This window comes from Podarcis erhardii, assembly GCF_964252035.2.
Source record: "Podarcis erhardii genome assembly, chromosome: 9".
Lineage (NCBI taxonomy): Eukaryota > Metazoa > Chordata > Lepidosauria > Squamata > Lacertidae > Podarcis > Podarcis erhardii.
The window spans coordinates 36,332,692-36,346,746 of NC_138512.1; the positions used below are offsets into that span (position 1 = coordinate 36,332,692).

Below are 14,055 nucleotides of genomic sequence, written 5' to 3' on the forward strand. Positions count from 1 at the left end.
CAGATAAAGTGTGTGCAGGGGCTGTAGTAAATATTCAGCAGAATCAAACACATAACAAACACTCCAGCCCCCGCAATGGCTGAAGGTTCATGAAAGAAACACATACAATTACAGAATATCCACACCCCCAAAAATGGAGTGAGGGGACCAGATGAACCCCATTGGTTTTGGTTGATGGGTTTCCTGTAGCTTAGAAGGAATGACTAAAATGCATATTTGCATTTCTTTTTTTAAATTGTTTGAGTGTCAAATATATTTCCAGATACTGCTTGGTAGCCGTATGTTTCCAAGTATGATGAAGTAATTGCTATCAAGCAATAAAGAGGATTCTGCACCACTCATGGCATTTCCTGTGCTTAACATGATTATGAGTGACTGTGGTTGTAGTTAAAAACCCAGCTCCAGAAGATGTAAATATTCGTCATGCACCCCAGAGCCTAAGAAGGGAGAGGGGTTGGAGAATCACTAGAATAGTATATTGTGTGCCAGAATATAGAAGCTAATCATATTCCCATGGCATCCTATGCAACAACAATGCGGTTTCTATAAAAACACACACGCACACTGAACTGAAAAGGAAAGGAATGGAACTGAATTCCTATTTATTTGAGCCAATCTCTCCTAGGATCTCTTTGGCATGTGTGTGAGCACATTTCTCTTTTTGGAGAGAAGGCGGGAGGAGTCTTTATTGGTTTCTTTTTAGCTCTTACTGGCCCACCCAAGTTCATTCAGGCTGGAAACCTGTCGCCAAAGAACCGGTTTCTTAGTTCAAATTCACGTGTGACTTGAAGCCCCAGCAGCACCACAGGCCAATAATAATAGAATAATAAATTAATAATGATGTGCTTTTTTCTAGAAAAATAGGCACCGGAACTCACCATGAAGTTACAGTAAGTGCCACACTTTTTAACAACAAAAAAGGAGATACTGGTACTGAAAGTACCCCCTGGAAAAAAGCACTGATTAATAATAATTTTATTATTTATACCCCCACCCATCTGGCTAGGTTTCCCCAGGCAGTTTACCCCACATTGCTTCCTCATGTCACCAGGGCTTTCAGAAGCCCCATGGGTATGCCATGGAGGGGATTGGCAGATCCCAAAGAAGTGGGGGAATGAATCAGGCAGTCAGAGCTGGGTGACCCAGGGAAGTGCCTGAGCAGGATGGAGGAAGGTCAAGGCCTCAAGAAAGGTCAGAGCTGGTGGAGCTGGCTTGTGATTAAAAAAATTCAGAAGCTGGATGCTGGAGAAGGTTCAAGCAGGCTGTCAGAGAGGTGTCCCACCTTGTGACGTCAGATGCCTCTAGTCAGGCGTCTCCTAAAAGGCTGCTGTCATCACTCTCAGCCCCTCCTGTCAGGAAGGAGCCTCCCTCCAGCAGAGGCACCTGAGAGGAAGTTGGAGACGTGAACCAGCACCTCTGTCCTCAAGGACATGGAGATGCCACTTTGTGTGAATGTGAAAGATGTCACTAAGGTGCTGGATCGATTGAACAATACTGCAGAGGGGGAAATACTGAAAATCTGGGGGAAAAACTAGAACACACATAATGATGCCAAGAAGTATTATGCACCATCTTCTGGTCAGAGTGAAGTATAACAGACCAAGGAAATCCTCAAACCAAGCAGAGAGAAGAAAAAACACAGAACATGCAAATGTGAATTTGTTCTTTGTTCAAATACACATCTAGTATTGCGACTTGTTTGAAAACGGAGACAAATAAGACAGGGTAGATACAGTAAACATATCAAGTTTAGTAAACACAAATGTTCACGAGAAAGACTTCATAGGTTTAAAGGAATTTGGGCAATAAATTAAGTGTTAGGAGAAACAAAGCTTCCTCTCTCAAATCTAAAATTTTTATAACACCAGAATAAGAAAGGTTTTTCAAGGAAACAAATATTAACATGTGCAAATACTCCTCTTCCGGTATTTTTGTTCCCAAGGAAGTTCTACTCAGCAGCTCATTAAACCAGTTTTTATGGGTATGCTTCAGAAGAAACTTAACTTCATATATCCAAGTACATTACAAACAGTTCTATCCAACTCTAATGGAAACTTTATTCTTTAACAAACTTTGATTTCTAAATGGATACATTGTTCTTTACAAACATTCAAATTTGTGGCCTTCATCTTTAACCTTTACTTAAATATATATGCTTCACTTGCGTATAAAATAGAAAATGCATTCATTTTAGGATGATACGGCCGTTTCCTCTAGCACACAGCGAGGGCCCAGCAGGCTTGTTCTTGGGCTCCAGTTAAAAGCATCATATAGCTTTGAATTTGCAGAGGGTGTTAAATCTTCTAGGCTTAACCAAAAGTTTATTGTAGTTATGTGCATTTGTCAAGTTCTCCTCCTTATATTTTTGCTGGGAAATTTATTTGGTCTTCTTTTCCACCATGCACTCTTGTTTCTCCAATTTCTCTCTATAAGAATTGTACTGCGAGTCGGTACCAAACAGTTTATCCCACCACGTGAAGATTGAAGCATAGTTGCCAATTGAGTTCATATGGTGGAAGTCATGGAATTGAGCCCCAGTATAGAAAGGCACCAAATGCAATGGATTCAGAGGAATGTCGTAGCCGCTAAGGAGAGAGAATAAGAGAGAGGAGATTTTACAATACAGGTACGGAAGACATTGCTCGCATTTCCATTCAAGTGAAGCATTGCTAAAATCAGAAGCGAGTCCCACTGAGTTTAATGGGGCTTACTCTCTTGTAAGTGGGTATAGGACTACAACCATAGACATTTACCAGTTTCCATATTAACTTGGTTGAAAAACCCCTGAAGTTCCTGGACTATTCAACTGGACAACATACTTCTGAAGCTGTAGAAGTAACATCTGCCATGTGGTATTTAAAATGTGTTTCTTACTTCTGTACTGATGATACATGCTTTATATATAGTCCCTGCAAGGAGGTCATGTAAATATCTCAGCACAAAGTGTCCACAACACTATGCCAAACAGAGGAATGAAATAGTTGAAAAATGTGGTCTCTCTCTCTCTCTCTCACACACACACACAGTCTGGATTCATAGCTAGATATTGCTGGGAAAGTATTTAATGAATCCGGGTGGCCAACCTATGGCTCTCCAAATGTTGGACAACAACTCCCATCAACCAAAAATTATGGTTAAATTTTCTCTCTTAACCATAATTTGTTTCACTTGTTCCAGACATCACAAGGAATTCTAGTAAGCTTAACATTTAAAAGTTTTCTATCTGTAATAAATAAATAAAATAAAATAAAATATTTCATTTATAGCCTTCCCATCTGGCTGGGTTGCCCCAGCCACTCTGTATCTATCTTTGACATGTGAAAATAGAGGGGAAGAGGGAGCATGTGAGCCTAAGGCTCATTTAGGTTCCAGTTATATTTTATCAGTTTTATATTTTCCAGTTATATTTTATCATTTCTAGTTACATCTTAATCATGCTTAATAGAGCAGCTTTTATGTGGAACTTAAGATGATTCTACTTGCTCAAAGAGTATCAAATTAGTTTGTAAGCTTGTCATCTAAAGAATCATGTGCAGTAGAATCCTCTGAATGTTTATGCAAGCTCTACTAAAGTCACTGAAACTTACTCTAAGGTAGGTATGCACAGGATTTCAGTCTTAAATACATGCACTTTGAATAAGGACATTTAGAGGAAATCCCGAATAGTTAATAGATTTTTTTTTAAAAAAGGTCACTTGTCTAGATTTTACCTGGTGACTTTGGGTGGTATTCAACGAAGTGTGACTTAAGAGTACACCTAGATGACAAATTTAGGTCTAATAATTTAGGTCTAATAATTCACTTCGTTGAATACAACCCTCTATATTTCTGATGAATATGACCAGACTGAACAGGGAAAGTAGATTACATGTGGACGTCAATGATCGCCAGCAAGCGACAGATCATCCATGCCCACAGAAGAATCACGTGATTGCAAAACACCATTATTCCAATGAAAAACCCAGTTCCAATGATAAGGGTTTCCAGAGGGTGTACATATTCAGCTTGCATTCCAAACGGAGCCTATGAAAGGAGGAAGAGGGAAAAAAAGAATGCTCTTTTGTATGTCATGACATAAATATACCGGTACTTTACAGCTAATCTGAAATGTATACAGTAGGTTACGAACTTAATTCGTTCCGGAGGTCCGTTCTTAACCTGAAACCGTTCTTAACCTGAGGTACCACTTTAGCTAATGGGGCCTCCTGCCGCTGCTGCACAATTTCTGTTCTCATCCTGAGGTATAGTTTTTAACCCGAGGTACTACTTCCGGGTTAGCGGAGTCTGTAACCCGAAGCGTTTGTAACCCGAGATACGACAGTACTTCCTGCATGGCCAGGTTGTTTTAGCAGAATTCTCCCCCTCTCGCACTCAGATCCTGGTTTTAATGTTACATACAGGTAACAGAGGAATGAGTGAACTGCATTTAGCTCCACTCCAACTCTTTATGACTACAAATTCTGGACTGCCCCTGAAACACTATAATCTCAACTGGTAGCATAGAACCATGATTACTTAAGACGACAGAATAAGAACCCCTTGTAAAATATTCAGAATGGAAGCAAATCATAGCTTATATGAAAACTTTACAGTGATGCTTTCCTCACCTTCAGATCCCCCTGAAGGTTTTTCTGAGTCTTTAGTCTATGCTCCCTACTGAGTGTTATTTCAGTAATAGAAGCTAGCTATTCAAAAAAGCAATTGGAGGGTGGTTGTTAGGGAAACCATCCAATCTAGGTTGAAATGAACTAGGTTGAACAGGTGGGCTTTAGCTCAGTTGTACAGCACAGTGATGCAGAAGGACTAAAGTTCAGTCACTGGTCTCTCTGTTTAATAGGACCCCAGTAAGTCAGGAGACTGGATAATTGCTGCTGGTCAGACTTCACTACAAATATACTAGGTCAGAGTGGGTTATGTTCCTAACCTACATAATCATTATCAGAATAAGAGACAGAGATCATTTGTAGGGAAAACCAGCTGAAGGGATTTTTGTGTTTTGTATCATTGGTGGGTAAGAAGTTAGACATATTCAGAGCACAGCATTTAAAACGGCAAACTACAGTTGTGCCTTGGGTTAAGTACTTAATTCCTTCCGGAGGTCCGTTCTTAACCTGAAACTGTTCTTAACCTGAAGCACCACTTTAGCTAATGGGGCCTCCCACTGCTGCTGCGCCGCTGGAGCACGATTTCTGTTCTCATCCTGAAGCAAAGTTCTTAACCCGAGGTCCCTCAGCCGGCATAGCCCATGGTCAGGAATGAGCGGAGCTCCTATATCTGCAGGGCCACAGGTTTCCCCACTCCTGAATTAGTTTGGAGCCTGTACATTGTTTCAAGAAGGCTGCAGGAAATCAGCACAGTAAAGTAATCATGGTTTTATAACAGACTTCTGGGCTCCGGATCTCATTAGGAAGCAGGATACTATGATCTATTTACCTTTTTAGTAGAAACTGGATTGAGAAGGCACCAGAATTCTATACGATACAAATTTCACTGACTTATTATTCAATACTGTGGTACCTTGGGTTACAGACCCTTCAGGTTACAGACTCTGCTAACCCAGAAATAGTACAGTGGTGCCCCGCAAGACAAATGCCTCGCAAGATGTAAAACTCGCTAGACAAAAGAGTTTTCCGTTTTGGAGGTGCTTCGCAAAACAAATTTCCTATGGGCTTGCTTGGCAAGACGAAAATGTCTTGCGGGTTCCTGCGGTTTTCCCCCCTCCCCCCCCTTTCTAAGCCGCTTATCCGCTAATAGCGCTAATCCGCTAAGCCGTCAATGGGCTTGCTTCGCAAGACGAAAAAACCGCAAGACGAAGAGACTCGCAGAATGGATTAACTTCGTCTTGCGAGGCACCACTGTACTATTTCTGGGTTAGCGGGGTCTGTAACCTGAAGCGTATGTAACCCGAGGTACCACTGTATTTTGAGTAATCACTTTCAAAGTCTGTCCAACTATAGCAATATTAAACTCTTGATGAAAACAGTTTGCTAAGCATGCTGTTTTCTCTTCTCCCTTTTTACAAAAAGAATAGCTAATGTATGCCTAGTGCTTTTATATGCTCACAGCATTAACTAGGTAACGTTCACCAAGAATTTAAGGCAATACATACCACAAACTCATGATGCACTTTGTGGATATACTTATATATTCTCTTGTGATGCAGCAGCCTATGCAGAAAATAATGCCAGGCATCATCAAGCACAGCACATCCAAAACATTGAGAAAGTAGCACATACCTGGGGGGGGGGCAGGGAAAGAGAAGCATTTGTTAAAGACAATAGATTAGGACACCCTGTCTCCCAACACAATTTTTGCTTTTGCAGTTCTTACTGACTATAAAACCAGTTTTTTTGTGTTGGAGAAACATGTTATCCAATAGCTTGCAAGGCAGCAGCAGTCTACAAAGAATTGGGAAAAGCATATTTTACCATACACATAACCTTTGTACACAACAACTTTATTTTATAGGGAGGATAAGAGTGGCTTAAGAGACTACATCGTACACAAACACTGCTGTTGTGTATAATGCAATACACAAGGTTGTGTTGTGTGTCAAGCACCATTAATCTTAGAATAATTTAAATTGCTATAGCTGTGACCTACTTTGTATTGAGCATAAGATTAGTAAGATTGATAATTTATTATTATTATTAATCTTACTAATCTTATGCTCAATACAAAGTAGGTCACAACTATAGCAATTTAAATTATTCTAAGATTATTGGTGCTTAATACACAACACAGCCTTGTGTATTGCATTATACACAACAGCATATTGCTGACAACCAAAGTAGGTCACAACTATAGCAATTTTTAAAAACCTATAAAAAGGCATGCAAGTAGAAACCAAGCTACCATGTATAATAGATATGAGGATAAAAATATAGCCTAAGTTGTAACATATGGGAAGTTGCTGGTGAGATATTTTGCTACTTTTTCCCCTAAGGAATTAGTGAGAAATGTTTCAAATACAATATAGATAGGGGAAAGGTGTATGCTGTATTCTGTTTGCTAATGAATGAAAAAATGAAAGTTGGAATTGTGAACTCTGGTGACATTGCTGGAAGCAAATCAGTTGTAATTTGTTGTTTTTCCAAAAAGTTTTATTAGTTTTCCAAATTTATAACAAACCTATCAACAAACATAAAAAGAAAAACATCAAAAAACAAGCAAGCAAACAAACAAACATACATATATCCTAACTGTTGAAATTTCTCTTTTGTTATCATTGTTAGGTGACTTTCTCAAATCCCCCTGGCTGAGTTTCTATATAAATCATTGTAGCAGTTTTCTAAAACTAATTTCACATAAAATTTACTTAATCCATTAACATCTTGCTTTCTTGCAAATCAGTTGTAATTTGTAATGATAAGAACACTTTATAGGGAAAGCTCAGCTTGAAAATGATTGACTACTAGAAACTTATTATTATTTTTCTGTGCAGAACTTTTATAAATCTTCCAGATGCTGAAGTCCAGTGCTTGTTCATAACAGGATTTGAGAAACACTGCATTTATTGAAGTACTTAACTGCACAGAGCTGTTTAAGTGAAATCCACATACCGTATTTTTCGTCCCATAGGACGCTCCGTCCCATAGGACGCACCTAGTTTTTTTGGGGGGAAATAAAGGAATTTTTTCCCCCTTTATTCCCCCCCCCCCAAAGCAGGTCGGGGAAACCGAACCAGGTCGGGGAACAGCGGGATGGCGGCACTGTGCCTCCCTGCTGTCCCCGAGCTTGTGGGGCTGGCCAATGTCTGTCCGGCGCACGGGGCGCTCTGCTTCAGGGCGCCCCGCCTGCCGTGTGGCAGGCTGCTATCCGCAGCATGGGGAGCCCTGCGGGAAACTCCTGCAGGGCTCCCCACGCTGTGGATGTCTGTCCGGCACGCGGGGTGCTCTGCTTCAGGGCGCCCTGCCCACCGGGCGGCAGGCTGCTATCCGCAGCGTGGGGAGCCCTGCGGGGAACTCCTGCAGGGCTCCCCACGCTGCGGATGTGTTCCCAAAGCGCCGGGCACTCTGCTTTCAGGGCACCCGACGCTCCGGGAAGCAGGCTGCTATCCGCAGCTTAGACATCCCTGCAGGACCTCCCGCAGGGCTGCCTAGGCTGCAGATGTCTTGCTGAAGCCTGGAGAGCGAGAGGGGTCGGTGCGCACGACCCCTCTCGCTCTCCAAGCTTCAGCGAAAGCCTGTATTCGCCCCATAGGATGCACCCAGATTTCCCCTTCATTTCTGGAGGGGAAAAAGTGCGTCCTATAGGGCGAAAAATACGGTACTTACCATCTTGGCATGCTTTCCCAGTCATAAGGAATATTAAAATATTCTGTGAAGTAAATGGTACCAAGTATCAGAGGAAACTGAATAAAAAAGTGATTGAACATAAGTCCCTTGAAACACTTCCATTGGCTTTCCCAGGTTTCTGGTTTATCCTGTAAACAAGAAATAAAAGTATTTTATAAATAGAAGTAGAATATTTCAATGATATTACTGAAGATGTGATACATGGGAATAAGTACTAAATTAATAGTACTTCATACTATAATAGAAGAATACCTAAATTAAAGGTAACGGAATATCAGCTTTGTCTTATTTGACACTGTTTCAACTGATATTGTCCCAAAATGCAGCAACACTGCTGTCTGTGATGATCAATGTTTCCACTAATATCAGATACATTTTAATGTTGATTCCCTGTCAATTATCATCTACCTTTTTAGTAGAAACTGGATTGAGAATGCACCAGAATTATATACGATACAAATTTCACGGACTTATTATTCAATACTGTGGTACCTTGGGTTACAGACGCTTCAGGTTACAGACTCTGCTAACCCAGAAATAGTACTTTGGGTTAAGAACTTTGCTTCAGGATGAGAACAGAAATCATGCTCCGGCAGCGCAGTAGCAGCAGGAGGCCCCATTAGCTAAAGTGGTGCTTCAGGTTAAGAATAGTTTCAGCTTAAGAACAGACCATCAAAACAAATTAAGTTCTTAACCCGAGGTACCAGTGTATTGCAATACTCCAAGCTTTATGTTATTACAGTGGTGCCCCGCAAGACGAACGCCTTGCAAGACGGAAAACCTGCTAGACAAAAGGGTTTTCTGTTTTGGAGGCGCTTCGCTAAACGAATTTCTCTATGGGGTTGCTTCGCAAGACGAAAAAATCTTGCGAGTTCCCGCGGGTTTTTTCCGCTTTTTTCCGCCCTTTTCCTAAGCCGCTAAACCGCTTCTCAGCTGATAAGCCCCTTCTCAGCTGATCGCTAAAAGCCGCTAGACCGCTAATAGCGCTAATCCGCTAAGCTGTCAATGGGCTTGCTTCGCAAGACGAAAAAACCGCTGGACGAAGAGAATCGCGGAACGGATTCTTTTCATCTTGCGAGGCACCACTGTACATATATACCATTCAGGTATCAGGGTGTATGTCACTCAAGTGAATTTCACACACAGTTACTATTAAAAACAAGAGTGCCCAGGACTGATGCTATACACAGGGGCCATGTTCTAGCTTAGTGATGGATAGCCTGAAGCTTTGCAGACTGCCCCAACTCCCATCAGCCCCTGCCAGCATTGCCAATGCTCAGAGATGACAGGACAGTTTGGGGGACCACTGGTTCCCACCTGTGTTCTAGCCACTCTACAGCTTCTGTGGAGGAAACTAGCAACTGTACAATGTTATCTCCTTTCTTCACTTACTGGCTGAACAATGCAATCCTATGCATTGCTTAATCTTACACCAACTAATCTGTGAGTAAGCCACAGTGACAATCACATCTGAGCAACTGTCACTGTGGCTTACTCACAGGTAAGTCCGTGTAGCGTTCCAGCTTAAATACATTTTTAACATTACCTCTTGTCCTTTGGGGTAGCGTGCAGGAGAACAGTAAACATCTAGCAAATAATACTGTTGGCAAACTTGTTCAGATGTTCCACTTTCTACAATAACATATCAAAACATACACAAACACCCTATTTACTTGAAAGCTTGCAAGTTAGAGGCCAGACTGTCAAAGGCCCTTTGCCTCGTGCTTTTCAACAGCACCACCCAGAATTCAGATTGGAAGTCAGCAATACGTACTCACAGATAGCTAAACTAAATATTTATATAAGAAATTAACCAAAATATGCATGATAATTATACAATCACATAAATAAGTGTAAATTGTTCCATGTTTGTTATAAAAGCAGAGTAAAGCATAAGATCGGTTTTTTTCTATCCTCTGAAAGAGGCTGCTCACAAAAATGTCACCAGTCGCAAGCAGGCAGAATATGGGAAGTGAACTCATGATCTGGGGAGCTCCAAAGTTATGCCACTTGTTGGAGCCATGTATGACACCAGAGCTGGAATTTTTCATACTAGACAACACTCCATCTTACCTGTTGTATTTTATACTTTTGCATGTAAGGTATAAACTGAAAGATAAATCCAGGCAAACATATTAAAAAGAAGGAAAGTTCATGCATGAGAAGTGATCCCCAGGTTGCAATCTGGTATTTGGTGTAGTTATTCAGCATATATGTCCAAGCATTTTTAAATGGCTGTTGTAGCGGATTCTCAGGCAAGAAAGAGTCTATATATTCTACAGCCAGGTAAGCAGAATTCAGTATGCCAACACTGTCGTTAGTTGCCATCGTTCAGCTCTGGAACATCACACCTGTAGCTTGTCTGCAGGATTCTAGGAACAGTAAATAGACATCACGGTAAAGACACCATAACCAAAATGACATCGGCCAGCAACACAGTGTGTAGCTGTTGACTTGCATAAAAATAGTAGGGGACAAGGTCTATCCATTTCCATACTAGACAACAGAGTTAAACAGATGTCACTGCTTGCCCTTTGTCCTTGTCCGGTAGCAGAAGAGATTAATTCATACCTGCTTGCGCTGTATACATTGACAGAATCTCCTCTACCACCTGACAAGAAGGAAATGTGCTGCTGCTTGGCCATAAATTGATTGATCATGCTAGTTATCTGTTACATAATAAAAAGTAAATTGAAAGCCCTGCATGAAACTACTAGGATTTACCTCGAGATAGCATCCAAGGATTAACTACAAAAACAATTACAGTGGTACCTCATGTTATGTACCGTCCCCCTTACAAATGCTGCAGGTTACGCGCTCCACTAACCCGGAAGTAGATCTCCCTTGTGTGACCCTTGCCCCAGGACGCAAGCGGAAGGGTCGCACTCTGGCGACGTGGCAGCGCTCCACTAACCCGGAAGTAGATCTCCCTTGTGCGACCCTTGCCCCAGGACGCAAGCTGAAGGGTCGCACTCTGGCGACGTGGCAGCAGCAGGAGGTGCCATTAGGGAAAGTGTGCCTCATGCTATGAGCGGTTTCGGGTTACAAACGGATCTCTGGAACGGATTAAGTACGTAACACAAGGTACCACTGTATCTTCTTTCCCTTCCTGATATGAACAAATGACAGGTGCCAATGTTTACGTACCAATTTCAGTCCAAACCAATTCTTACCTATATGGCATTGCTAATGCATCAGATTGAACAAAGTTTTTATAAGCATTCAATATCGGAGGTATAAGATCAAATTACATGCTTCCGGGTCATGTGGCCAGCATGACTAAGCCGCTTCTGGCAAACCAGAGCAGCGCACGGAAATGCTGTTCACCCTGCCATGGGGATTCAAACTACCGACCTTCTGGTTGGCAAGTCCTAGGCTCTGTGGTTTAACCCACAGCGCCACCCACACAAGCACGGAGCACGATTTTTGTTCTCACCCTGAAGCAAAGTTCTTAACCCAGGCTACTATTTCTGGGTTAGCAGAGTCTGTAACCTGAAGCGTATGTAACCTGAGGTACCACTGTACAGTGGTACCTCGGGTTAAGAACTTAATTTGTTCTGGAGGTCAGTTCTTAACCTGAAACACCACTTTAGCTAATGGGGCCTCCCGCGCCGTCGCTGCGTGATTTTTGTTCTCATCCTGAACAAGTTGCAGGAGGAGAATGCCTTCAGCTTCTTGGAGAAGAGCCGGTAAATAATTCTTAAAACATGCTACCTCATCCGTCTTAAAAAAGTTACATAAAAACTAGACAGTCCATCAGTCAGGCCTGGCCAAGCTCATCAACCACAAGAAACTAATAATAGAAACTTTAGAATTTCAAGCCATGGTTTGCTTTCTTGTTCTACCAGGCAAGCAGCACTAGGCGAATCAAAACAGCGAACATCGAAAACAGGCACCAGGAGAAAGAAATGCCTTCTCCTATAACTCACCTGGGCCAAATAACAACAACTAATACAAAATAAAAATGCATCTCCCGAACCCTTAACTTCAGCTTTTGTTTCTGAGAGAGAAGTCGGTGAGGGGGGAGAAAAATAAAACGGAAAGTCACAAAATAACAGGCCTGAGCAGCCAAGAAATGAATATTTTGGTGCCCATAAACAAAATGTAAAGGGGTTGCGTTGGTCGCCTTTTTCGGGTGGGGGATCTCCAAATGCAACCAATGACAGGAGCACCCTCTAAAACAACCCGCCCCCCAAGGCGCCTCCGCCTCCGCCCTCCATCCTCTTACCTGCGCCGAGGGATACAGCAGCTCTGCCCACCGACGCTCCGCGACAAGGGCCAGGCTCCCTCCGCCCCGTGTCCTCAAATCCTTCATTGGCCGCGGAAGGAAAGGCCGCCCCGCTGCCGCGATTGGTGCCGTCGCGACCGTCAGGCGTGCCCCGAGCAGGTCTCGGCGGGCCGCCATTGGGTGGAGGGATGGAGTGAGATTGGCCGGCCAATGGGACGAGGCGCCAGTTCACTGACGAAGAGAAGGGAGAGGAGCGAGATGGATTTGTTCCTAAGTACTGGCAAGTGCTTCAGATTGCAGCTGTTCTTGTTCAACAGCAAATACAAGTTTGGTTACCTTATTCTCTGCTTTATGCCAGGAATCTACTGCTATCTTCCACATGCAATCAGTGAGGCCAGCAACTGGCATTTATATATTTATAAAAAGTTACAGCCTGCCCTTCATTATTGCCAGGGTTGGGTGTGATGTAACAAATTGCAATCTTAAAAATCAATTTATAAAACACATTGTCAGGCTGAGAACTAAAAACAGATGGGTAAAACACTCATTAAAACCCACAAAAGTCAGTAAAAAAAGTCTCACGAAGTGTTTGTCCCTTATATAGTTGTAGGGAGAAAGCACTCCACAAACAAGGGTGCCATGCTGGGGAAGTTTGCACCACCACTTAATTACTCTCTAACAGATAACATAAAAAGATTCCCTCTGCTGATCTTGGAACACAGATAGGTTCAGTATTTCATGTATTTGAGTCACAAGCTCTCAGAGAAGGTGCAGTGTTTTAGATATTTGAGTTGCAAGCTATTTAAATATGTAAAGGTGCACGGCCATTTAAGGCTATAAAGGTGCAGCCTTGACTTAGGCTGGGAAATGAATAGATGGCCAATGCAGCAGTGGCATAGCGTGGGGGGTGTAGGGGGGCCGGCCGTACCGGGCGCAACATCTGGGCGTTAGGGTTAGGGGGCTCAAATCCATGGGTTAGGGGGTGCAAATCCACGGGTTAGGGGGCGCAAATCCACGGGTTAGGGGGTGCAAATTACTTGCCTTGCCCCGGGTGCTGACAACCCACGCTACGCCACTGCAATGCAGTTGTCTAAAGGTTGATGTACAGTGGTACCTCGGGTTACATACGCTTCAGGTTACAGACTCCGCTAACCCAGAAATATTACCTCGGGTTAAGAACTTTGCTTCAGGGTGAGAACAGAAATCATGCGGCTTTGTAGCAGCAGCCGGAGGCCCCATTAGCTAAAGTGGTGCTTCAGGTTAAGAATGAACTTCCGGAACAAATTACCAGTAAGTACTTAACCAGAGGTACCACTGTACTATGATTCATATTGGTTGTATATGTCAAAACTCTGGCAGCCACATTTTGCACTCATTGACATAAACTAGACAGACCACTGCTACTTTTAAGCCTCCCTGCCAGAAACGTGTCCCAAGCGTGTTGTCACTGAAGAGTTAACACCATCCCATCCTCCCTTCAGTGCCTACACCACAGCATTGAATAATGCAGTTCAGTGATGTGGTAAACAG

General features: G+C 42.6%; 1 protein-coding gene across 1 annotated transcript; it reads right to left on the reverse strand.

Annotated features, from left to right (window-relative positions):
* Positions 1-1,900: 1,900 nt before the first annotated feature.
* On the reverse strand, positions 1,901-12,623 carry LOC309349450 (methylsterol monooxygenase 1-like). Its single transcript, XM_081875482.1, has 6 exons — positions 12,526-12,623; positions 10,371-10,669; positions 8,277-8,425; positions 6,110-6,236; positions 3,869-4,023; positions 1,901-2,585 (listed from the first exon to the last, which is right to left on the reverse strand). The coding sequence occupies exons 2-6, from the start codon at positions 10,623-10,625 to the stop codon at positions 2,378-2,380; spliced, it is 894 nt and encodes a 297-aa protein (XP_081731608.1). The 5' UTR covers positions 10,626-10,669; positions 12,526-12,623; the 3' UTR covers positions 1,901-2,377.
* Between the last annotated feature and the right edge of the window lie 1,432 nt (positions 12,624-14,055).

Excerpts from the sequence above, each read along its gene's own strand:
- LOC309349450 (XM_081875482.1), bottom strand. The coding sequence starts at position 10,625 with ATGGCAACTAACGACAGTGTTGGCATACTGAATTCTGCTTACCTGGCT. Across the intron at positions 8,426-10,370 it reads AAAAGTATAAAATACAACAG|GATAAACCAGAAACCTGGGA; the intron begins GTAAGATGGAGT and ends TCTTGTTTACAG. Across the intron at positions 4,024-6,109 it reads AAGTGCATCATGAGTTTGTG|GCTCCGTTTGGAATGCAAGC; the intron begins GTATGTATTGCC and ends CTCCTTTCATAG.